We start from the raw sequence: 26,570 nt of genomic DNA, 5'->3' as shown, positions 1-26,570 counted from the left end.
CGTGTTTGTGCATGTGCATACACCCACACACACTCGGACACACACACACATATACACACACACACACACACACACACACACACACACACACACACGCACACTCTCTCGCACACACTCCCACACACACACACACACACACACACACACACAATCACACGCACACACACACACACGCACACACACAAGGGCAAACTTGTGTGTGTGTGTGTGTGTGTGTGTGTGTGTCTTCCACTCAAAAGTGTGCTTGGATGTATTTGATGTAAATGCTCTGTCCACAATGTATTAAATCACTAAATCGGACGTGCATATCTATTGTTGCACCAAGTGCAAACATGAACTACTATCTTATCCCTCCATAAAAATTCTCTATGGTGAATAGTTGTTATCACCATATAAACATGTTAAAAGGAATTTACTTAGTTAAACATGCTGGAAGGGCTTCTAAGTGTGGTTATCTATTTATTAAGAAGCATTTGATATTAATCGCTTCATTCAGACCAGGGGGTTCATCAGCCCCTAGACACAACTGCCATAGTGACTCTTTTTGCTCCAATTTGTTGTTCAAGTCACCCTTTAACAAACTTTTCTCTACATGGTCTAATACAAAAAACTCAAATTTCTTGAAGTCCAAGCACTCCTGTGAATGTCTCGCCAAAGAATTGTTTCTATCTTTGTTCTTAATGGCTAGGGTGTGCTCGTAGATCCTACGTTTTAGCATCCTTTTGGTTTTTCCTACATAATAATTGTCACAGGTTGAACAAGTAGCTATATAAACCACATATTCACTGTGACAGTTGTAATACTTTGGTGCCCAGAATGTCTTATTTATATGCTTGAGTGTCACAAATGAGGTGTTACTAATGTATCTGCACTGTCTACAATTCTGACACGCAAAAGTTCCTTTCTTTCTACTGATGTCCCTAATGGGCACTTTGTTTATTCTGTTGTCTATTTCTAGTATACTTTTTAAATTAGTTACATTTTTATATGTGAAACATGGTTTTAAACCTACACATGCCATGAGCTCTCTATTCCCTAAAATTATACCCCAATTTCTTTCTATAATACCTCTTATATTCCCCAATTCATTGGATATCGGAAGAGGAAAAGCAGTATGGAAGTCTTCAGATTTTTTTCTGTCTATAGTGACACCTATTGATAATTCTTCCATATTGCCTATCTTATTACTTATCAGAATTGGTCCAGCTACTCCGTGACGAAGCAGTTTGACTTCCTTTTCTATCCTCTTTACAAAATGTTTTTTGTATCCTCTATCCAAAAATAGATTTCTTAACTGTAACAATTCATCATAATATGTGTTGTCTTCTGATGTCAATCTACTGAGCCTGATCATCTGGCCCTTGATGACATTTCTCTTCATATGGGTAGGGTGCAAACTGTCTCTGTGTAGGTACTGATTGGTGAAACAGGGCTTTCTAAATATTTTACTGTGTAAAATATTCTTTGTGGAATCCATGTAAAGGCAAATGTCCAAATAATTAATAGACTTGCCATTCATTTTTTGATGAGGAAGGAGAGAGATAAAATATATCGATTCTACATTTATTATATTTATATTTATTCACAAACACATTCATTCAAATATATTTTTTCATTATTGTTTATCGTTCTTCCAATGTTCAAGTTGTGATTTGAATAAGTAATTATTAGTATTATAATGTACCGTTTCTAAATGTTTAAGTTGTGATTCTAATACAGTAACTATTATCATCATAATGTACTTTCCCATACACAAAATAGTGTTTTAACACGTTTGTATGTGAGGGAGTATATCACATTGTTTTACTTTGTTGGTATATAAGATTTTATAGATAACTATTATATTTTATTTTATCATTTATTACTTTTTACATATACAAAAAATGAAATGTTTTATAATAAGCACATTTTGACAATTTTAAGAAGTGCATTTAATTGTTTTTCAATTTAAAAGTTCAACATCATTGTAATAACAGAATAACATCATTTCCTGTTTATTGAGTATAAAACCAGGATGCTGGGAGGCTTCATGGTTTTTCTGAGGAAGTTCACGACTACAATAAAGTGGAAGAAAGCGCTAAAAAATCATCTGGCTGTGTGGCTACTTTCATTTTTCATCGGTCGCTGAGTGATTGTTTTGTTAAAGTTAATAATTGCATTTCTTGTGGGAAGCAAATACCGCATAAGGATTTTCACTCATACTGTATTCCTTGCCTAGGCCCAGACCACGACGTTTCGGGCTGCTGTTTTTGTGCTAGGTTCAATAAACGCTCTATAAAACGCCGGGCAGAGTTCGCCCTTCATTATTTTGGCAAAAAATGTAACTACAGCATGTCGTCGGATATTCCGACACCAGGCTTAATGAAAAAACGCAAAGATAAAGATAGGCATCCGAGGCCCAAAACGGATACCGAGACCACGCTTAGGCCTGCCGCCGGATCTCCGGTTCTCAGTGAGGTGCCTTTGCAGCCCCTGACTACCGCTGAATCTATTTTACCTGCAACCTCACACTCTGAAGTTGTAGGCCCTCCGGAGCCGATTACCTCTCTGGATACCGACGCCACTCTTGGCGGGGAACCAGAAAATTTAGCTAGGCCTTCAGTTTCTGAAGGCGTTTTCAAGCCTACTTCTATTACCATTAAATCTTACTCTAAATCTAAAGCCCCTATGAAAATTAGGAAACAGGGTCCTCAGACCCCCTCTCAGCAACCCATGCCTAAAAAGCAGATGCTGAGGATGGCTGAGGATTTAATTACTCTTATCAGGGGTTCTCAGCCCCCCCTTAGAAAAAAGACCCAGGTTGGAGGAAGACTACCCTTCCTCAGATCAAGCTTCCATTACCTCAGGTAATTCTGAGGACCAGGATTACTCCTATTCTCCCTATGAAGACTCTGATGCAGAGGAATCAATTCCCTCGGTTTCCCCCCCAGAGGACTATTCCTTTGGGGAAACCTTGCATACCTTGAGGGAACACTTCCACTGGGAAGGACAGGATTACTCAGATTCTAAGAAAAGGCTCCGGGAGTTTCTTCTTCCTCAGCATAGGCCCCTTGCTATTCCTCCTGTTTTAGATATTTTGGATGATGTTTTTGCAGAAGCCAGTCTGAATCCAGACTCCTTGCCTCCTGCCCCAGTTAAACCAGACAGATACTACCGGGTCCCTGATTCCCACCAATTTTTATATAAAAGCCCTGCTGCTGACCCAGAAACCATTTCACAGGGTCCAAAGGGGATTAAGGCCTCTACTGCTAAAAATCCATTACCTTCAGAAAGAGATTCCAGAGCATTAGAAAGATGGGGGAAGAAGGTGTATACTTCTGCCACTTTAGCCATGAGGGCATTAAACTGCCAATTTCACATGCTAAAATACCAGCAGTTTTGATCTCCCAATTGAAACTTAAGATGACACAAACAGATCAACCAGATTTTAAAAAGGTGCAGGATTTGTTGCATGGAGCAGAACAAGTGGGAAAACATACTTTACAGTGTGGTTTTGATTCATTGGAGGCCTCATGTAGAGCAGCTGTCACCGGCTCTGTGATACGTAGACATGCTTGGCTAAAAGAGCAAACCTTACCAGATCATGTAAAAGCAAAGTTATTGGATGCACCATTGCAAAAGGATGTATTATTTGGTGTTAAAGCAGAGGAGGTTTTAAAGAAAATGGAAGAAAAGGCAAAATCTATGCAAACAGTTAAAGATTTCTTGCAGGTACAACCTTCTCGCTTCAGCAGGAACTGGCCATCAAAAAACTGGTCCTTTCCAGCCACTGACAGACCCCAAAGGGGTAGGTTCAGACGCCCCAGGGGCAGAGGACAACCACAAGGTTCTTTCAAGCCTAAACAATGGCAAACAACAACTCCAAGAGGTGGAGAAGAAAGGTCTCAACCATTCAGGAAACAAGCTCAATGACTTCCCCCTACGCCTGCCAAACAAACATTCAATGGCAGCACCTTTGGGCGGAAAACTGGCCTTATTTTCAGACAATTGGCACATTATTACACAGGACAAATGGATTCTGGACATCATAAACAGAGGTTACAGATTTCACTTTCATGCCCTTCCAAAAATGAAAGGCATGCCAAACCTGCCACAAAATCAATGGGCAGAGGCACAAAAACAAATTTCCGCTCTCATGGATATGAAAGCAATTCAAAAGGTACCTACAAAAGAACAAGGTCAAGGTATTTATTCAAGACTATTTCTGGTACCAAGGAAGGACAAAGACTGGAGACCCATCTTAGACCTATCTATCCTGAACAGGTACTTAGAGGTACCAAAATTCAAGATGCTCACATTACAGCAGCTTCTTCCCATGCTGGGCAAGGAGTCTTGGCTGGTAACGTTGGACCTCAAGGAGGCATACCTGCATGTCCCTATCAGACCAGATTGCAGAAGATACCTCAGATTTCTTGCAGGTACAACGCATTATCAATTCTCTGCATTGCCCTTTGGCTTATCTACTGCACCCAGAGTATTTACGAAATGCCTGGCATCAGTAATTGCATTTTGCAGACAATGAAGAATACAAATCTACCCATATCTGGACGACTGCCTGATCCAAGCGGATAGCAAGGACATTCTACTACAGCATCTGGCGTTTGTAATAAAAATGTTAAATTGCCTAGGGTACACAGTAAACAAAAAGAAACTAATACCCTCACAACAGATAATATTCCTGGGTGCCAGCTTAAATACAACGGCCCAGATGGTTTACCTCACACCAGACAAGCAAGGGCAACTGTCTCAATACTTCAGAAAAATGGCAACTTTAACCCAGCTAACTGCAAGGAAAATCCTGCAGGCCTTGGGGTTCATGGCATCCTGCATTCTACTAATACCATTTGCAAAGCTGCATATGAGGAAACTACAATGGTACCTGGAAAACTTATGGTCTCAACACAAACACAGCCTGGAAACAATTATACCACTCATTCAATGCCTTCAAAAGGAATTTTTGTGGTGGGCTCAAGCATGCCAAAGAAACACGGGTCTCCCTTTCTGCATACCTCAAGCAAATCAAACCATCACAACAGATGCTTCAGACTACACCTGGGGAGCACACATGGCAGGTCAGTGCATTCAAGGAAGATGGTCTCAAAAACAGATGCACCTTCACATCAACCAAAAGGAGATGCTAGCAGTGCAAAATGCTCTTACAGCCTTCAAGGACCTATTGCATCCAGGCCAACTATTAATAAGAACAGACAACACCACAGTTATGTGGTACATAAACAAGCAGGGAGGCACACATTCCTACCCCCTGTGCAGACAGGCAATGACCCTGTGGAACACAGCATTGGCCTTACAAGTACAACTACAAGCACAATTCCTGCCAGGAAAGGAAAACATACTGGCAGACAAATTAAGCAGAAATATGACAGATCCTCACGAGTGGGAGTTACACCCCCAAGTATTCTCAATGATAACACGAAAATGGGGTCAGTCAGACATAGATCTATTTGCCTCCCACAGCAATTACCAGCTGAAAAAATTCTGCACAAGGACCTATCATCCACAGGCCTGGAAAGTGGACGCTCTATCTTTCAGTTGGACAACACTGACAATCTATGCCTTCCCACCTCTACCTCTACTGACAAAAGTATTACTAAAAGTCAGAGCAGAGAGGCCACAAATGATTCTCATTACTCCGGACTGGCCTCATCAGCACTGGTACCCGCTCCTAAAGAACCTGTCTCATTCACCACCTTGGATCCTACCTCAATTCCCACTTCTGTTGTCTCGCAAAATTACAAGATCCTCCACAGTCAGCTCAGGACACTAAATCTAGCTGCATGGATAATACCTTAACTTATCAGTCTACATTCCTCTCAAAGGAGGTCCAGAATGTCATTTTGGAGGCCAGGAGACCCAGTACCAGAAAATCTTACTCAGACAAATGGAAGCGATTTTGTGCATGGAACCAAGCAAAAGGCCAAAATCCTTGGATATTAAATATACCTCAGATTCTACAGTACCTAGCTCAGATGTTAAACAGTGGCCTTTCCTTCTCATCCATCAAAATTCACGCCTCAGCTATTTCAGCCCAATACAATACGGATCCTCCCTTATTCTCACATCCTTTATTAAGACAGTTCCTCAGAGAGGCAAAAAATATAAGGCCCCCACGAAAACCACCAGCTCCTGCTTGGGACCTTAACTTCGTACTGGAAAAATTGACATTGCCTCCTTTCGAACCTGTCTCCTCAGCAGAACTACAATACTTGTCATGGAAAACAGCTCTGCTTTTGGCTATTACCTCAGCATGCAGGGTTTCAGAGCTACAGGCCCTTATGGCAGTGCAACCTTTCCTCATTTTCCATCAGGACAGAGTCTCTTTACGTACCAACCCTACCTTCATGCCAAAGGTAGTATCCAGTGTGGCTTTGAATCGGGTTATCCATTTACCTACCTTTTATCCAAACCCCCAGAATAAAGGGGAGAGACTACTTCACTCCTTGGACATTCACAGACAACTTCGATACTATTTGGACAGGATAAAGTCATTCAGAAAATCTGAACAACTTTTTGTGTCTTATGCTGCTGGTGTTCAAGGAAAGGCTATTTCCAAACAGACTGTTTCAAAATGGATAGCCCACTGCATCCGCTTTTGTTATTCATTTCATGGGAAAACAGTGCCAGGATACATCAGATCACACTCCACCAGGGCAACAGCTACCTCAGCAGCATATCTCAGGGGGGTCCCAACCAAGGACATTTTGGAAGCAACTACTTGGAGTTCAGTGCACACTTTTACCAAGCACTACCACCTGCCACTATACTCTAAATCTAGAGCGGGCTTTGCCACCGCAGTACTACAGGGCATTCTAGCCCTCCTAATTCAGCTTAATACCAGCCACCCTTCCATAGCTTTGGGATTCACCCAAGTGTAATGACTGCAGCAGTATGGCATGATGAACATAGTACAGTTTTGTACCTACCATAAATGTAGATGTTCGAGTGCACATACTGCTGCAGTCCAGGTTACCCTCCCTCCATCCCCTCTCAGGACAGGGCTTATGACAAACACCTCTAGCATACATCCAACTTGGGGTATTCCTATATGGTGTATTTGCTTGCAACTACTGATTGGTTTTATCTACTTATGTAAAATTGCATAACTTCATGTATTGCCTGCCTATTTGGGGGCACCTGACATCTGGGGCAAGAAAAACTGAAGAAAATGACGTCAGCTGACTCTTTTATACCCCTGCCGCTCTGACGTCAGGGAAGAAGCGATGACAACCGACGCCGGAAAAAGACTTTGGAATTCGGCCGATCGAGGGCCGGCCTGACGGCAGGATAACCCCAAGTGTAATGACTGCAGCAGTATGTGCACTCGAACATCTACATTTATGGTAGGTACAAAACTGTACTTTACTTCATCCCATTTCATATCTTGTACCTTTAAACTTCTTATTCTTTCTTTTACTTCTTATATCCATTTAGCATCTTTGTTATGTTCCACAGGATCTTCATAGATACTTCTGCAAAATGTATCTGTTTCTTTTTTTTGGCTCTTTTTCAATTCCTTTTACCTTGTTTCTCAATTCTGTATAAAACCTTTTTGGGTCATCTGTATGACTGGTGTTATTCTCCTTAAGGATCTGCATCCAAAATCCCATTCTTTCCTTATTTCTTGAATAATCCCCCCCTCTTCATCATCATCCCTGTCCACTTCAAACTATAGTTTTCTGCTTGTGTTATGTATAAGAGCCTAAACTATGTATCTGTAAAATATCCCTTCAACATTGCTAGAGATTCTCTCTACTCCCATTATCAGTCACAACTCTGGAATTAAATCCCCACACAGTTAAAACAATTGGAAAACTTAAATAGTTTCAAAACTTTGCTTAAGCAGCACCTATGCCAAAGATGGCAATGTTCTTCTTGCTCACCTGGGTAGCTTTACTTAGAATACTATTTTCCAACTCTTGCAGCTAGTTTGCTTCCAAATCTTTTGTACCTTATCACTCCTCCTCATACTGCATTAATTTCCTAAACTCCTACTCTTCCTTTTTCTCTCATATCCCACCACTAACTACAATTCCTCATCTGTCCATCATTTCCATAATTTTCCCTTCATATCTCTCTTATCATCAATTTTAAGCTACATTACTACTTGTCTGTCTGTAAATTTTTACTAACCTCAGTTTGATCTTTTCATGTACAGATGTTTTACCCTGCAATTATAAATGTGCATCATGTGTAACTTAAATGTGGATCTTTTCTCCCTGGGCCTCCAGTGGGCTTTGCCTAGTCGAACTTTTCCTGGTCAACAAAAACAAATAAACAATGTAATCACAAACCTACTTGTACTGTTGGAAGCCTCAACTTATCCTCCTTGACTCTTGCCTTCTTCCCCTCCTAGATAAAATCCTTCAACTCTTTATTAGTTACGATCCACAGCTTCTCCTCTGGTTGATAAAAATATGCCTGTCCTGTGTTTAAAACTAAAGGGGCTGAAAGCATTTTACTGCTTGTATTTTGCTATCCTTATCCATAAGCAGGAGCTTCCATTTCTCAATTTTTATATTATCTTTTGTTTAGTCTCTTCCCTTATCCTTAGCTGCCATAAGAGAGTCCTTTTTAACCCTTACTCCTAAATACTTTATTTTATTATGTCCTAATAAATATGGTTATTGCTGAACCAATTTATATGTGGCTTAATAGTTTATAGCTGTAGCCTTTGTTTTATCATCATTAATTTTATATCCCGAAAAAACTTGGACCTGTCTCAGAATGTTCCACAATCATTTGCAAATAAAGGAAATTTTTCTTGAATACCATACCAATTAAATCCTTGAATTTCTGAGCCCTTTATATTCTTTACCAGTGGTTCTAACTATAATGCAAATAACAAAGAGGAAAGAGTACACCCCTGGTTGATTCTTTTGTTCAGACACAACTTATCAAAGAGGAACCCTCCCACTTTGATTTTTCATTGTGATCTCTCATATATCCTCCTAATTAACCTTAGTATTGTAACAGGGAAGGCAAATGCTTCTATTGCCCTACTCATAAAATGCCAGCTTACTCTATTGAATGCTTTCTGTTCCTCAAGAGACACCCAACGACTGCAGCATTTCCTTATATTCTGCTTCCCTCTGGATCATCATTTTTCTATTAATGTTGTCAAATGTTTGTCTTCCTCCACTAAACCGCACTGATACATATGTAAAAATTGTGGCAACAGCTTTGCCATACTTTTGGCCTTTGTAGACATAAACACTTTATAATCATGGTTTAAAATTGAAAAGGGCCTATATGAAGTTGGATCTGATGGCTCTTTAACATCTTTTGTTATTACAGCCACCACAGGTTTTTTTTTTCTAGGATGTTGGTGCATCCCCTTCCTTTAAAATACTGATGTGAAGTTGTTCAATCTCGCCGTTTGTTCTTACATGTGGGTACGGAGCCGAGTTGGCCGCTTTCCAAGCTCAAGATCTCTGAGTAGCTTGAGGCACAGTCCCTATCCCATGATGCTGTCTGACTAACCTCAGATCTAGTTTGCCGCAGCAACGGATCACAAGTTCTTCAGAGAGTTCGGGCCAGTATAATTCTTTTTCTGTCTTTTGACAAATAGTACAAATAGTTTTACGTAGAGTTAGTATTCTTATTATAGTTAGTAGTCTGTTCCTGTTATTTTGTTAGGGCTGTGTCCCTCTTGTGTGGATTTTTGCTGTGTTGGTGTTATTGGAGTGGTTGCTCTTGGGCCTTGCCCCTTTTTTCGTTTAGGCTCTTCTGTGCTTCACTACTATAGTTGAACAGGGCTCTGTCAACTGAATTTCCCTATCCCTTTATATTTAGTCATATTAGATAGTGTGCTTTTGCTATTTTGCTATAAATATTTAAATAAATATTTAGATATAAAAATATTTTTTTTGGGTTCTGATAATTATGTGCTGGTAGAAAGTTCGACAGTCTTGAACTCTTTATAGTACCGTTTTATTTTATTATCAGGGATCTGATAATTGTGTGCTGTTTGATATTATGGCTGACCAAAAAGAGAAACAGAAGTCAGGTTTCAAGAGGTGTGACTGTGGGCAGAAAATGTCTATTACAGACAATCATGTGTCTTGTGTATATTGTCTAGGATCTGTGCATTTACTGGAAGATTGTTCTATCTGCCACTCTTTTAGTGGCAGAGTATTACTTGAAAGAAGAAGAAAGTTAATTGATAGAGGACTGTTGAAACCAGAATTTCAGTAAGCCTTGGATAAGACTGACCAGACCTCCAAGTCTTCAAAAGGGTCAAAGTCTTCAAGGGTATCCTCAGAACCCAGGCCCTCATTTCCAAGCACCTCTGTTAATGTGTGGTCGCCAGTTCCTAAGTCATCGGAGCCGTGCACCGAACCGATGTTTTGGAGCCAATCTTCTGTGCTGGAGCTGGTGTCAGAGGTGTTGAAGTCTCTAATACTCAGGTCTGTGGCTTCTTCGGTCCCTCGACCCGTTCTTCTAGGACCCTTTCAGACATCGATGTGGAACATGTGGTGCAGAGGCTCTTAGAGAACCCGGCATTGGCCAAATTACTTTTGGTTTCGTCCCAACTGGGTTCGAATCCTACTACCGTCTCTTTGCCTGAGACTACTCCTCCTCCAAGCTTACCTAGGCCTTCGGAGCCGGAGGCAGAAGATCTGATGGTTGTGAAACCCGCGGAGCCGAGTCCTGTCCCAGTGACTTCGGCTCCAATGACCCTGATCTTTTCAGTGCTGTTTGAAGAGTCTTGGAGCTGACACTCTCTCGTCAGTTCCAGGCGGGAGAGTCGAACTGATGCAGGTGTCCCTGTTGATGCCATGGTGGTGGTGACAGCCACCAAGAAAGAGATGTCAGTGACCTCTTTTGCTGTCCATCCTCCTAATAGATATTCTCGGACAATGGACAGATATGGGAAACGTATTTTTAGTTCTGCAATGTTTGCCATGAGATCGTTTAACTCTTTAACCCATTTTACCCGTCTTCACAGAGATCTCCTCCAGGAACTTGGAGATACTCTAAAGGGTAACACAGATGAAGCTATTTTTGAGAAGTTGACAGCTCAGCTTTCTACTCTTAATTCCATTGTCAGCTCGTCCATGCGGCTAATTTCCTATCAGCCAATGGGTCGAGTCAAGAAGCAGGTTCAAGGATAGCTCTGCGGAGACAGTCCTGGATGTGCTTATGCTCCTTTGCGGAAGCCTTCAAGTCTTCCTTTGTCAACACCCCATTTGATGGCTCTTCTTTGTTTGGGCCCCAAGTCAAGGAGACTCTCACTAGGTATGAGCAGGAAGGAAAGACTCTATCTGCCGTAGAAGTCTGTTTTTCCACCCCTACTAGGCCATACCGCAAAGGGCAGAAAGATGGAAAAATGTGGTTCCAGAAGTCCCAAGGAGTTTTCCAGAACACATGTAATGAACCCCCCTTCAGGGGCAGAGAAGGGGGCAATAACGGAAGACACCTCTTTGGAGGCAGAAGGGGTCCACAAAACCAGGGTGACAGGGAGCAGTTCTCTGGCAAGCCTTATCAGCACTCCTAAGGGGAGGTCTGACTGTCCTACTCTGGAGGCAGTCGGGGGTCACTTGGCTTTGTACCCAGATGCCTGGCTAGGAATTACATCAGATTCTTGGGTACAAAGCATAGTTACCAGAGATTAAATCATTCCCTTTTCAGCGTCCCCACCAGTCAGAACAAGAATCCCAGATGTTCCACCCAGTCTGTGAGATCAAGCAGCTATAGAAATCCAAAAGCTGCTAAAAAAAAAGAGTTATCCAGCCAGTCCTGGTGGACCAGATAGGATCCGGAACTTACTCCAGATTCTTTTTAGTTCCAAACAAAATGGGGGACTGGAGGCCCATTTTAGACCTCCGCAAGCTCATTGCTTTTGTAAAGAAGGAAAAGTTCCAGATGGTCACGCTTCAGTCGATACTCCCGTTCCTGGGAAAAGGCAATTGGATGTGCTCTTTAGATCTCAAGGATGTGTACTACCACAACAAAATGGCCAGACCATCCAGAGATCATTTGCATTTCTGGCTAGGGGCCAGTCACTACCAGTTTCGAGCACTGCCCTTTGGTCTCACCTCAGCCCCCAGAGTGTTCAGCAAATGCATGGCAGTGGTTACGGCTCACCTGAGGCATCTAGGATTCCGGGTGTTTCTGTATCTGGACGACTGTCTCCTATCCACCACCACCAGGCATCAACTCATTCTTTCCAGGGATCATACGATCAATCTCTGTTCTCGGTTAGGAACAACCATAAATTTCAAAAAATCTGCCTTATTACCATCGCAACATATCTCCTTTATTGGAGCAGACCTAGACACCACCACCGCCTTGGTCAGATTACCTCAAGAAACAGTTATCTCTCTACAAAATCAGGTGTCCCATTTGCTAAAAGAAAAGAGAGTACCTGCCTTTCAGGTTTTAAAGCTATTAGGCACCATGGCAGCTACCCTCATAGCAGTTCCTCTGGGACAGATGCACATGAGGATACTCCAATGGTTGCTTTTCACCCAGTGGTCTTATAACAACTCCCAATGTCTTTCAAGATCCTACTAACTGACACTTGCAAGAAGGACCTTCTCTGGTGGTTGAACAGAAACCAGGTAATGATAGGTCGACCATTTGTACTTCCCCCTCCCGTAGCCATGGTGACCACGGACACTTCCCTGATAGGGTGGGGGGGCTTTTTCAGGGAAGAACTGCCCAAGGTACCTGGTCAGAGATGGAATCTCATTTGCGCATCAATGTCCTGGAGTTGAGAGTATTGCTTTTAGCATTGCAGCACTTCCACGACTCTCTGCCTTGGGTGAGGATTGCGATCCAGACAGACAACATGTCGGTGGTCTGGTCCATCAACAAACAGGGGGGAACCAAGTCTTACCCCTTATACCGAGAAGCCTTGAGAATTTGGTAGTGGGCTGTATCCACCGGGCTCTTTCTGATAGCAACACACATCCCGGGGAAATCCAACGTGATAGCAGACAAACTGAGCAGAGCAATTCTGTTGCCCCACGAGTGGTCCCTCAAAGAAGAAGTGGCGGAAATGATATTCCGCAGATGGGGCCAGCCTTGCTGCGACCTTTTTGCATCCCTGCTGAATGCCAAATGCAGAAGCTATTTTTCCCTGAATCCTCCTCTGGGGGACAGCCCAAGGGATTCATTTGTACATGATTGGCCCTTGGGTCTCCTTTATGCCTTTCCTTTAACCCTGCTGATCCCCAGATTTTTACAGAAAGCAAAAAGCTTGGGAAGGACTGTTATTCTGATAGCCTCCTTTTGGCCTTGGCAGATATGGTTCCCCTTTCTTTATCAGTATCAACTGGAAGAACCTTGGTTTCTGGACCCAGTGCCAGACCTTCTGACTCACTCGTCAGGAGTTCTTCACCCCTCTCTTCAGTCCCTCAAACTGACAGCTTGGCTGCTCCACTTCCCAACCTAGCCAGGTCACATAATTTGTCTTCCACGGTGCAACATATTCTAGTCTCCTCTCATAAAGTCTCCACCAGAAAACTGTATAACAGCAAATGGAAATGTTTTGTTTATTGGGCCTCTCAACATGATATTGATCCCTATATCTCTCCTATTGATAGTGTTCTGGAGTTTCTGACTATGCTTTTTCATGAAGGTGTAGCAGCGGCCACTGTAAGAGTTCAATTGGCTCCAATATCCAATTTTCACCTGGGATTTGAGGGCTGTAATCTTATCTCACACAGATTATGTAAAACCTTTCTGAAAGGGACTCATCACCTTAGGCCACCTGTCAGACAACCAGTTGCCCCCTGAAATCTAAATTTAATACTATCTCAGCTTATGCTTCTCCCCTTTGAACCTGCATCTTCTTGTCCCTTGAAGTTAATTTCTTGGAAAACAATATTCTTGGTGGCTATTAACTCAGCTCATAGAGTTTCAGAACTGCAAGCTCTTTCTATCAGGCCTCCGTATCTGGTTTTTCATCCCAACAGAGTGTCTCTCAGGACAAATCCCACCTTTCTTCCTAAGGTCTGCTCCGAGGTTAATTTGAACCAGTCTATTGAGCTGCCCACCTTTTTCAGACACCATTCGAATAAATTAGAATATATGCTACACAAGCTTGATGTTCACAAACAATTGAGGTTTTATTTGGACAGAACAAAGGAGTTTAGGAAATTGGAACAACTCTTTGTTTCTCATGCGGACAATAAAAAGGGGCTGCCTGTAGCTAAAGTTACATTGTCTAAGTGGTTATCTGATTGCATAAAATATATATATTCATCAACCAACCAACCTTTAGAGCATAGTGTGAAAGCACATTCCACCAGGGCTGTGTCTGCATCTCTGGCTCATGCAGCCCGTTTGCCTTTGGACACTATTTGTGCAGTTGCTACTTGGTCCAAACCTCATACGTTTATCACTCATTACAAAGTGGACAGGGCTTCCTTTGGTTCCACTGTTCTCAGGAATGTATTCCCGTGAGCCACCCAGGATTAGGGTGCTTGGGACGCTACCCACATGTTAGAACAAATGGTAAGATTGAGCAAATTCACATAAAGAAGTTATGTTCTTACCATAACGTTCCATGTCAGTTGTTCATCTCACCTTCATTCTTACACTCCCTCCCACCTTCCTCCTACAGGTTCTTGAAGAACGGGTATGACTGGTGGTCTGGTTGGTCTAACTAGTGTCCTTTACTCCAGCCAGAGTATTTCTTAGCAAATTGTAAATATATGTATACATGTGTATATTTTTAGCATATTGGTATGTTTAGTGGTATTCTTTCTTGCTGGGTTCAGCAAACTAGATCTGAGGTTAGTCATAGAGCATCATGGGATAGGGACTGTGCCTCAAGCTACTCGGAGATCTTGAGCTTGGAAAGCGGCCGACTTGGAGCCGATGGATCGGCTCCGTACCCACGTGTAAGAACAAAGGCGAGATGAACAACTCACATGGAACGTTATGGTAAGAACATAACTTCTTTTTAAGAAAAATCTTACAGATCTTTATCACTTTCTACTGTTCTAGCTTCCAAACTTCCATTGGAATGCCAGATAGTCCTTGAGACTTTCCTATAGATTGTTTTATACATCACCATTTTTATCTCCTCTCCTCCTATCTTAACTGTTAATTGTTGAGCCGCATCTAGTATATTTTTGTCTTCTGTAAATATCTGTGGGAGGGACTGGCATAATGGTTAAAGTGTTTACCTTGCAAACGGATATTGGCAAAGGCTCTTGCCACCCCCATAGTACCTTTTTTAGGCAAGGCTCAAATTCTAAACCTACCACCCTAGAACACCAAAAAGGAAAAAAACTAAGGGTAATGCTGCTCAATGCCAGAAGTCTCAATCTCAAGATGCACGCACTCGAGGCCCTTCTCAATATGGAGAACATCGATGTCTGTGCTGTGACAGAAACCTGGTTCAAGGCTCCTGAGAGCACCCCAGCACTAACAGGTTTCACCTCATATCATGCGTTCCGGCCCCAAAATCCGGACAACACCAAGAAAGGAGGGGGGGTGTCCATATTCATAAAGGACACCCACACCTCAAGGTTGGTGGCAACGCACGATGCATCGGAGACCATCCAGGTGCAATTAACCATAGGCAAGACTGCTCTGCAATTTGTAGCATGTTACAGGCCACCCTCTCAAACTCAGGAACCTCACATGGCCTTCCTGAAAACATTGGAGGGATAAATGTATCTCCAAACACCATCATACTAGGTGACTTCAACTACCCTAATATAGACTGGGAACACTACTCAAGCCCGAACACTCTAACCCAAAGATTCCTGGAGTTCATAAACTCAAATGCCATGGAACAACTAGTCACCATCCCCACAAGAGGAGAAAACATACTTGATCTCATCATCACGAACATGGGATCAAAATGTTCAACACCGGAAGTATACCCCTCACTGGTGAGATCAGATCATAAACTAATCTCGCTGGAGGTCCTCATCCCGCCCCACCTGAAACAAAAAGACCACAGTGAAAAACTTCTCAAAAGCTGATTTCACACTTCTAAAAACTAGTGTGGTCTCCTTTAAGGCCCCTGAGCCAGTGGTAAACATTACTCAAACCGCTGAATCACTTACAAATGCCTTCTACCAGCACCTACAGGACTGCATGGATCAGGCAATCCCAAACAAAACTAAGACTCTCTGTACCAAAGGCAAGCGTCCAGTCTGGTGGACCCCAGCCATAAACAAGCTCTACAACAAAAGGAGGAAGCTACTACAAGATAGAGCAAAATCCGTGAAAGGTAAGACACCTTTGATCATTATAAGTAAAAAACTAAGAGCTCTCATAAAATCATCCAAGGCAAATTTTGAGAGAAAAATCGCCAAGGACTCTAAAGAGAATCATAAGGCCTTCTTTAGCTATGTTAGAAACCTAGGAGGAAACTCCCAGATATGCTCAGAATTAGTTCAAAATGATGTGAAAATTACTGAACCTACACACATTGCCAACATACTGGCTCACAGGTTCAGTGCAAACTTCTCCCCCCCCTCACCCCCAAAAGGAGAGATATCTATTCCAGAGGATTGTAGCCCCCCAAACATCTCCAACGCCCAGGTGAGAACTGCCCTCACTAAGGCAAAAAACACAGCATCCATGGGACCGGATGGTGTCCCCGGCTGTGTGCTTCACGAACTCAACGAGGAATTAAACCCACAGTTAGGACAGCTGTTTAATCTTAGCCTCACCTCAGGATACGTACCCAAGGAGTGGCGCACGACGACTGTGGTCCCACTTCATAAGGGCGGTGCCTCCACAGACCCTGGAAATTACCGCTCCATTAGCTTGACAAGCCTTATCTGCAAAGCCATGGAGAGGATCATAATGGAACTCATAAATAAAGACATAGGGAACTTGCAGACTTTGGATCCAACCCAGTTTGGCTTTGTCAAAGGCAGATCCTGCCTCTTAAACTTGGTTGACTTTTTCGAGACAGTCACCAAGGCCATTGATGAGGGAAAGGCAGTCCATACAGCCTACCTCGACCTGGCAAAGGCCTTCAACACAATACCCCACTCAGGCATCATCGAAAAACTCATCAGCTTGAATGTAAACCCATACATCACAAGATGGGTTGCAAACTGGCTAAGTGACAGAACCCACAGGGTCAGAGTTGCTGGAGCCATGTCAGACTCAAAGCCTGTCACAAGTGGTGTCCCACAGGGCTCAGTCCTGGGTCCACTCTTGTTCAGCATCTACTTTTCTGAAGTACAAGCAAACACAGGAGGGTTATGGCTGACAAAGTTTGCAGATGACTGCAAACTGGGCCATAGTCGAAAACACATCTGACACAGATATCCTCCAGAAGGGCCTCACAGAAATGGATAACTGGTGCCAGAGCCATGGCCTGAAGTTAAACGCCAAAAAATGCATAGTCATACCCTTCGGGAAAAACAAGGTTACCCCTAGCTGCCATATAGGTGGCAATCCACTGAGCACAGAAAAAGTCATCAGGGATCTGGGGACCCAGGTTGACAGTAGCCTTTCGTTTGACACTCATGTTGCTAAAGTAATTAGGAAAACCTTCTATATCGCCCACCTGATCATGAAGGGATTCACATCTAGATCAAGGGAGGTCATCGTCCCCCTGTACTCATCACTCATTAGACCTATGATTGAGTACAATGCCCGTTCGGAATGTATCTGACCAGACACCTGCTGCAGCTTGAAAGGCCCCAAAAGTTCCTCACCAAAAGGATAAAGGGTCTCAAAAATGTCTTATGCTGCCCGACTGAAAGAACTCCAGCTCTATTCAGTCTCATACCGCTTGCTCAGAGGTGACCTGTGCCTGACATATAAGGCCATGTCAAACCCAGATTTGATGAATATGCTTCACCTCAAAAAATCTAGATCCCTCAGAACCACAAGGGCGGGAGACTTAAACCTTGACGCGGTTATAAATAGAACGTGCTGGAGGGACAGATTCATCACCCAGAGACTCCCTATGCTGTGGAACAAAATCCCGGTACATGTGAGGCAGAGCACCTCTCTGGCCTTGTTCAAGAGGAATCTTGACCAATGGATGGGAGATTGCAGATATACCCCAGGGATTACTTCAGTGTCACTGCTTGACAGAGGCACAGCAAAATGATAGGCATAGTTTTTATTCAAACTAAAGGGGTGGCGAAAGCCACATAACTATGGGCTAGGCTTATAAATGCCCTTGGGCAGATAGCCTAGTATGAACCTATGAACCTATGAAACACTAGGTACAGAATTTGATTCTCAACTTGAAGGAAATTGGCTAGGCTTAAAATGGCCCACAAAGACTATTAGCTTAGTACTTATCTGTGAACCTGTGATTTCCATTTGTGCTTTTTCTTGATATCCCCACTTCTCTGCTTTATATATATTTTCATAAAACTTCCAAAATATTTCTAATACCTCTACAGGATCTTGTTGTAGCCTTCCTAAATTTGGCAACAACCCCTTCTACTTTCTGTTGCCTAAGTTGTTGTGCCAAATGGTTTTGTGCTCTGACGTTATCAAAAACAGTTGCTTAGCAGGAATCTTTCTAAACTCATGCATGTTATCCAGGTACTCCCTTATTTTCTCTTTAGCACTCTGCATTTGCACCTCTTCTTATTCTGCAAGATTCCTTATATTCTGTAATACTTTAACCTTTGTCAACCCCTTTAAATAATTTTTATTACTTCTTAACCATATCTCTTTTTCTTTTATTTCTACAGTATTTTTTAAACTCTGCTTTCATTTTATCCTGCTCAGTAGGTATAACTTATAGAGTACTTTCTATCTCCACTAATAACTCCCAAATAATTTCCACTAGTCATTCATTTAATTCCTCTCTTTTTAACAGGTAAGTGGGGAAGCACCAGTGTCTCATTTTTACTTCATTACCTTCCATTTCTATCTTAGTAATTATTGGCACATGGTCTGAAGCAGTTATTGGATGTGTGTCAAAGTTCTCAATTAAATGTACACATTCCTGTAAAATATAAGTTCTGTCTAGTCCAGCCCAGTTAGTGTACCTAGAGGAATAATGTAAAATCTGTCCAAGTTCCTACTACTGAATTCACATCTTCATTACCAAATGTTTTCATAAATGTCTTCAGAAATCTGCCTCCTTTTGTTATATTTCCCTTCTAGGTTCCCCAGATACATTCTCATTGTTTCAAATCATATTCTAGTCCCTACATATAAGTAACATTCCCTGCTGAAATCTGACCATTTCTCCCAATTTTTAAGCTCCATAATAGCTGTTTTTGTTGGAATATAAATGCATTCCAGCGTAATATTCACCCCTTACCAGTAGACCCTTACAACCATAAATCCGCCGTTATTACTTTTTTCCCTTTTCTGTCAGTATTAGAACTCCCCTAGTAATTAAAGTAAGTATTTCTCTTTTCTTTTGTGCCTGGTATTCTGCTGAATATCCATCCTGAAATTCTTTCTTTGTCAAACACACATGGTCAGTTCTTTCCAAATGTGTTTCCAGTAACATTGCTATCTACACACTGCATTTCTTAATATCATTAAATATTCTTTCCTTTTCGTCTATGCCTGTGAGACCATTCACATTCTAAGATAATATGTAAAACATTGCCAATATGATAAGAAGCCATTATTCCCAACTGTTATATATGACAGGTTTTTAAAATGTCTATTTCCATCTTTTGTGATACATGCACCAACTAATGTTTGGCAGGTTAATACTTTGTACAGTTTTTTTTTTTTTCATATCAACAATTGAACCTATGTCACAGTTTATGGGACTATGTTTAATTGAAAACCCTCAAAACACACACACACAAAACCCCTTAACCTGTTAACTTAATCCAAACACACAAAACTATGTACATCTTCAAATAATGATGTTTATCCTTCCTGATAGGAACAATCATCCTAAACATACAACTGCAAACACAAGCTTTAATTAACTTAAAATTAATGGTATTCATAGTAAGACGTGTTATTCACTGTGCTTCTACTCACACTAATTGGTGTCTGTTCTTTTTTTTATCTTACATGCTTTATAAGAACATTAACTTTTAAACTCAATGAAACCAGTGTTCAGGCTTTCTATTGCACTGTTATAAGGTTGTCTACATGGAAACATAAAAGACAAAAAATACAGTCCTCAACTGCAGGCTTCTGAAGGAAAACTTTTCATTATTTGCAGTGTTCTCTTATTTACTTGTTTCCACTTACAACTTACTATGAGATTTAATTCAGACATTCACCTAGCAAAAGTATGAGAAAACATATTAGTTTTACATATATTATGATATATGTACTTTTTCACCTCATCCCTCACTTCAACAACCGAAAATTACAGCCTATTAACTTAAAGTATGCTTTTGTCTAGCTTTTTTCTCTTTTTGCATTGTAATGCCTACATTTCTTAATACTAAAAAAGAAAAAGAAAAAAGAAAGAGAAAAAACATCTGTTTAGTATCAATATCACAAACAAGAGCAACTAAAAATGTTTTACTATAACACATGCAGTTTATATCGTGAACGGTTTCATAGAAATACAAACAGAAATTGCTTTAATTACAGTTATCTTTTTCCTTCCTCTTCTTCTCCTCCTCCTCTCAGTGTCCTTCCAAATGTTAAGGACATGAAGTGAGGCAAATGTCTTTCAGTTCCCCAGAAGTTTAACAAAGTAAACAAATGTCCACTCTTTCTACTTTTTCTTATGCAGCAGTATTTAACAAATGTGATTGATGCTTTGCAATCTCACATTTATTCACTAATTTTCATATTGCTGATCTTCCTGTTCAATGCCATCTCCCAACTCTAGATTCTGATTCAAGTCTAAGGTACTCACAGATACTTCTAGTCAATACCTATGCTTTTTACTGTCTCGCAAGCATTTTCCTTTGAAACAGTGGAAAATACTTCACTGGCAAAGCCTCTCTGTGTGCTTTATTAGAAGACCAAGAAGCAGAGTCCACTTCTACTTAATTTTTATTGGACAGCTTTTTTTTATTTTCTCCTCAGCCAGTTCTGTATCAAAAAATGACTTTGATCCTCTAGGAAAAAAAAATTCTCAGACAGCTGGATAAAGTGGTTTGAATCTCACACCTGCCTCTCAACATTCCCTGATTGCTGAAATACATTTTTTTTCTCTTCTGCCTGTTGTGCAGTAAATAATTATTTTCCACAAACACTCTACTGTTTACATATTTTAATATTTTGCCCTTTTCCTACAGTTTTGTTAGGATCACCTCTTTCTGCTTATAAGTTTGCATTTTTATTAATACAGTTCTTGGCTGCTTTCTTATGGCTAGATATGAAGCATACATACAATGCGCCCTTTTAATTAATAGTTCCTTCTGTGGAATACCAGTCCATTTGCTTATTTGTGCCTTCATAAAATTAATACAGCCTGTTCCTTATAGGTTTTTCTGCTACAGCAGAAAGTCTCAGATTTTCCTATATGATGTGACCTCTAATTGTACCATTTTTAAATATCTCTTCTTGAACAATCTCATATTCATCCAACATTTTCTTCATTTTCAACATCTGTTTTTTTTGCAGTTAAATCAGCTCATTTGAATATCTGTTTAAAGCTTCTTCCATTCTTTTCCAGCCTCATGTTGTTTGAGTTGATATATTCCTTCATTGCTTCATTTATTTTAATCAGTTGTGAACACATTTGACTTATTTTTTCCTCTAGATTACTGGAAGTCATGTCTTGCACCAAAGCTGGAGCTTGAACTGATTTTTTTGCTGAACTGCTGCAGGATTCTTCTAATTCAGTGATTTTTCTTCATCTTTTCTAGCTGATTTTCTTTCAGACTGTCTTATTTTGTTCTTTGCTGGCATCCAGGCAATGTACTTACTAGCCAGTAACTGAATTTACTGTAAGTGACAAGAATTCCTGGCACTTGACTTTCAGTTTCTTTTTTTTTTACACTGGGAGAGCTGACATTAGATTGTTAATAAGTCTAATGCCATCTTGGAAAGTTCTTCACCTCCAAGATTCTCAAAACTAAAACCCTGAAACACGTCTTTGAAACAAACCCATGCAACGCTACTAAACACGTACAATAAATATTTGTATTTTAGTATACATTTTGTATCAAGTGACTTATATAGCAATAACCCATGCTTGGGTGTGGGTAATGCGGGATTTACCCACGGTTGGCGTGGTTCGCCCTCGGGACCAAACAAAGACAACCGTGGGTAAATCCCACATTACCCACACCCAGAAGTGGGTTATTGCTATTATACTATGACATTATTTAAGAAAAGAAATAATTAGTTTTCTTAAATAATGGCATTGTATAATGCCTCTTTGCTGCCCTTCCGCAGCTGTCTGGTATCCGCGGCAGTTCTGATGTACTGCGCATGCCTACGCAGTACATCAGAGCAGTGGCCAAAAGCAATGGAGAAAGCAAGATCTCCGTTGCTTTTTTACTGTTTCGCTATGTTAAATGGGTTTAACATAGCGAGACAGCTTTAAAATAAGCAACGGAGATGTCCGTTTCTTATTTTAAAGCTGTCCCACCATGTTAAACCCATTTAACATAGCGAACATAAAAGCAACGGAGATCTTGCTTTCTCCGTTGCCTTTTTTTTTAAACCTGTCTCGCTATGTTAAATGGGTTTAACATAGCAAGACAGCTTTAAAATAAGCAACGTCTCCGTTGCTTATTTTAAAGCTGTCTCGCTATGTTAAACCCATTTAACATAGCGAGACAGGTTTAAAAAAAAGCAACGGAGAAAGCAAGATCTCCGTTGCTTTTTACACACTGTGTCGCTATGTTAAAGGAGTTTAACATAGCGAGACAGCTTTAAAAAAAGCAACGGAGATCTCCGTTGCTTTTTTTAAACCTGTGTCGCTATGTGAAACTCTTTTAACATAGTGAGACAGTGTTTTAAAAGAGACTTGTACTAATGGAAAAAGTCCGGGTGACCGGACCTTTTTCCATTAGTATAAGTCGATTTACAACGTGCATGCTGGCCAATCAGCATGCACGTTTTGGAATATTAATGGGGGGTCATGGTATAATGGTTCGTTTTTACTGCTTTGTATATGTTCTGATGAAGAACAGAATAGTAGAGTACACATTTTCTATGTAAATAAGGCAATTTCTGTGAAAAGTCATTCTGTGTATCAGGTCTTCACAATAGGAAAAAGGGTAATCACCATTATTCTGAAATACAGCAACTCAGGTTAATTATAATTAAAATATGATGCAGTGTGTTCAGCCTTCTGTTTCTAAATATTGGGTTGCTTTTGCACACACAGAGAAAACTGTCTTCTTTTGAATGCTATTTAATTTGTTCACTTTTGTTTGAGGTGCCTTGTAAGACAGCTGGTTTTGCTTACTATCTATCCTATATTTGATTTTTACTCCGACCTTGTCTGATCTGACGGATGTGTGGATCAGGACTGTAGTTTTTTTAAGGCAGAAATCTAAATGCCTTTGGCCCCTGTATTTATGTGAAGCTACTTATCCAATTTTTCAGTATACGAGAAGGGACTTATCTCTATTATCTCCCACTTTAGTAAACAACTTTTACAGCATTTTTGTTATGTAATTGGGATTAAACAGTCCAGCGATCCCTGTCAAATATATTTGTTGTAGATTTTCAGTGACTTTATGCTTTTTTAATGTGTTTTAATGTGTAAGGTCTCTTGGTCTGGGATTTAAGAGTTGAGGTTTTAGTCCTCATGATTTCTGGAGAAGGTCATTTTTACAGCAGAACTAATTCCTAATTATAATATAGAGCTGGTTCAGTAGTAAAGTGTTACATGACATACACATATATACATGTATCATATAAAACAAGATCAGCTAAGAAGGAGAGCTGTCAACTTTTGTTAGTATGGAGTTCCAAAATGTGGGGAGAAAATATCCAGAATTGTTTCACAGTAGAATATATACAAACAGCTTTAGTGATGTCTCTTTTTAGTGAGTAGAGTACAAGGTAATTCATAAAAAACAACAGGGAGATATGTACTAACTAGTAAAAATCTAAGTAAAATGACAAAGGGAGGGGTCATATCTCTGACAGACTGCCCAGTTGTGTAAATATGCACAGTGGTGAGAATAAAGAAAAATGTTGTTGTTTTTCTTTCGGCTTTTCCCGGTTAGGGGTCGCCACAGCAGAACTCCGGTGCGCTAATGATTGGCAGTAGATTTTTACGGTGCCGAGGTGCCAGCTTGATGCCCAACCTTCAACGAAAGTACGCTCATTCACACATGTCTTTCTGTCGCTACTCAACCATGGGGAGGACATGCAGACTCCACAAAAAAGATGCTCCAGCCGAGAATCGAACAGGAGAACCTCTTGCTGTGAAGTGACAATGCTACCGCTGCACCACCGTGGCTTGTGAGAGTAAAGAAAAATAACATTTTTTAAAAAAAAAGCCTGTTGCTATTTTAAAACAGATAGTTTTGATATTTAGTTGACAGGCGCACATATTTTTTAGACCAAAAATGCTTCTAAAATTATAAAGAAAATGTGTAAAGCAAAGCTTTGAAGGATACATTCATAAAGGTGGCTCATGGTCATGTGATTCATAAAATTAATTTTGCTCCATTTCACGAGTAGGGTACCTCAAAGCCTGTTCATCTATGACAATTAACCGTATCCCCCTATTGTACACAATTCAGAAATCATACAACACTGTTGCATTGCTGGGTGCCATAATGTGAGCAATGAGAGACCAGTGATGTTAGAATAGCTGTTGTAGCTGCTGTGGTCATAGCAGTCTCCCTCTCCTGCTAATATGCTGCTCAGTAGACAGTCCCAGGTTACATAATAGTGCCATCAACACCTAAAACTCCACCATCAGCTCAGCTGCACAGCAGGAAACCCCCTACCAGTAATGAAATCCTCCATGTTACAGAAAACATGTTGCCACACACAACCATGTTCTACCCCCTACTTTGATGTTGGCAAACTCCTGTCAGTGGGAGCTCACACAGCACCTCTTCCTTGATTTGGTAATGATGTGTCCCCAACAACCATGGGTAGTAAGCTAAATATTTTCATGATTGCTGATATCCATGAATGTGGGGGAGAGCTGTAGAGTCCTCTGCTCAGATGATAGTAGACTCCATTCTTACTCATTCATTCATTCATTCATTTAAGCAAGTCATAGATATGCCATCTGTTTTGAAATATGTAACTCAACATTGGGGCAGTATCTATATATGTTTGCTTTAGGGCAAGCCCCACTGCACTGACAGTGTAAGGAGTTTCAGTGCCCTGTAGGATACAGTGGTATTTAAAGGTCCCTGTTAGAACTATGACCATTCCAAACATCAACATTCAGAAAAGTGACCCCCCAGAAACTGTTAATGGCAGAATGTCAACCTGCCATAACAGCAGAGTAAAGAAGATCATAATAGTGGAAGTGGATGATTTAGCAAGATTGCTGTACAGCCAGGTTTGGGGGTTTGCCCTTTTCTAGCTGTAGTGCGATCTCGGAGTTAGTATATATAAGTAGCAGGGGATGTGGCTATGTAACCACCCCCCCCCCCCACCTGGGGAGTGCAGGGGGCTTGCCCACTGCAAAAACAAGTGCATTCAATAATCTTCCCTTCTTTGATCTTACAGCAGTTTGCTATTCTGTTGTTTCAAGCTTCTGGGGTCACTGTTCTGAACGTCAGTGTTTTCAACATTTGGTGTTCTGACATAGACCCAGTATTTAAGACCAGATGATAAACATTTGTCACTTGTATTGTTTTGTTCTGAGTATTAGACTGTTTAATATAATGTATTTTGAAGTACTGAAATATTTGGATGATTGCACTCTGTTCTTCCTTTTAAGTATTAGGACTGGTACCTGTTCTGTTGAGACTGCAGAGATGAAACTACAGAATTCATCCACAGCGATGCATGGAAACAGAACATGATACATGTTTATCATCAATACAAACTGTGGACAAACTACAGCTCAAAAGTCCCATGAACAGGACTGCAGACAGTGTTTATGAGCATGGAGTCCCTGTCATGTAACATGGGGTCCCTGCCATGTAATCAGTCTAATAATAGGATGAAAGAAATCTAGCAGTAAAACCATTGTATTGCCACATCTGAGTGTATTGTCCAGAGGATATTTTTAAGAATGTTCTGTTCTACCTGTATTAGATTCTGAAGATGGACATGACCATCAGTGATCTACAGCAGCAAATGACGGCATTTGGTTCAGAGAGAGAGTGCTATGAAGAGACAGTTCGAAACCTGGACAGACAGCTACAAGACTGCAGGGCACAGCGATGGGAAACTTTGGAAGAGGTTTGAGTTTTCTTTTCTGATTATTCTGAAAAAGAAGTGCTTTTTTATTCATGAATATGCATTAGTCCTATCCTGTATGCTAAATATGTACTTGTGTTTATGCAGTAGGCATGGATGGATACAAAATTCATTATTTGTATAGTACTGTTTTGGCTTCTTTTCCTAAAAAGTGTTTTTATTCTTTCTCTTATTTTTTAAGCTGGGATACTTGAGCGATTTTATTTAGAATATGCGTGTTATGTATTTATCTGTACAGCAGACACGTCATTCTGCAGCCTTCCTTACCTTCTGTTCCACCTAAACTATCCAGAAGCTTCAGATTTCAAAAATACTGCAAGTTACTTATTCTCTACTTAAACTTCCCCTCTTGCTAA

General features: G+C 40.8%; 1 protein-coding gene across 1 annotated transcript in view; it reads left to right on the top strand.

The window, feature by feature from the left end:
- The window catches only part of PMFBP1 (polyamine modulated factor 1 binding protein 1), a 3,624,986-nt gene that overhangs the window by 2,551,159 nt on the left and 1,047,257 nt on the right, over positions 1-26,570 (top strand). Inside the window, exon 17 of the mRNA XM_044081904.1 lies at positions 26,050-26,196. Coding sequence (XP_043937839.1) covers positions 26,050-26,196 — 147 coding nt within the window. The remainder of the gene's footprint in view (positions 1-26,049; positions 26,197-26,570) is intronic.

Source organism: Protopterus annectens, chromosome 8.part1 (assembly GCF_019279795.1).
Source record: "Protopterus annectens isolate FY-2018-M chromosome 8.part1, PAN1.0, whole genome shotgun sequence".
NCBI classification, from domain to species: domain Eukaryota; kingdom Metazoa; phylum Chordata; order Ceratodontiformes; family Protopteridae; genus Protopterus; species Protopterus annectens.
Note: the sequence above shows the minus strand (reverse complement) of the source record. Positions and strands in the feature narration are given on the sequence as shown.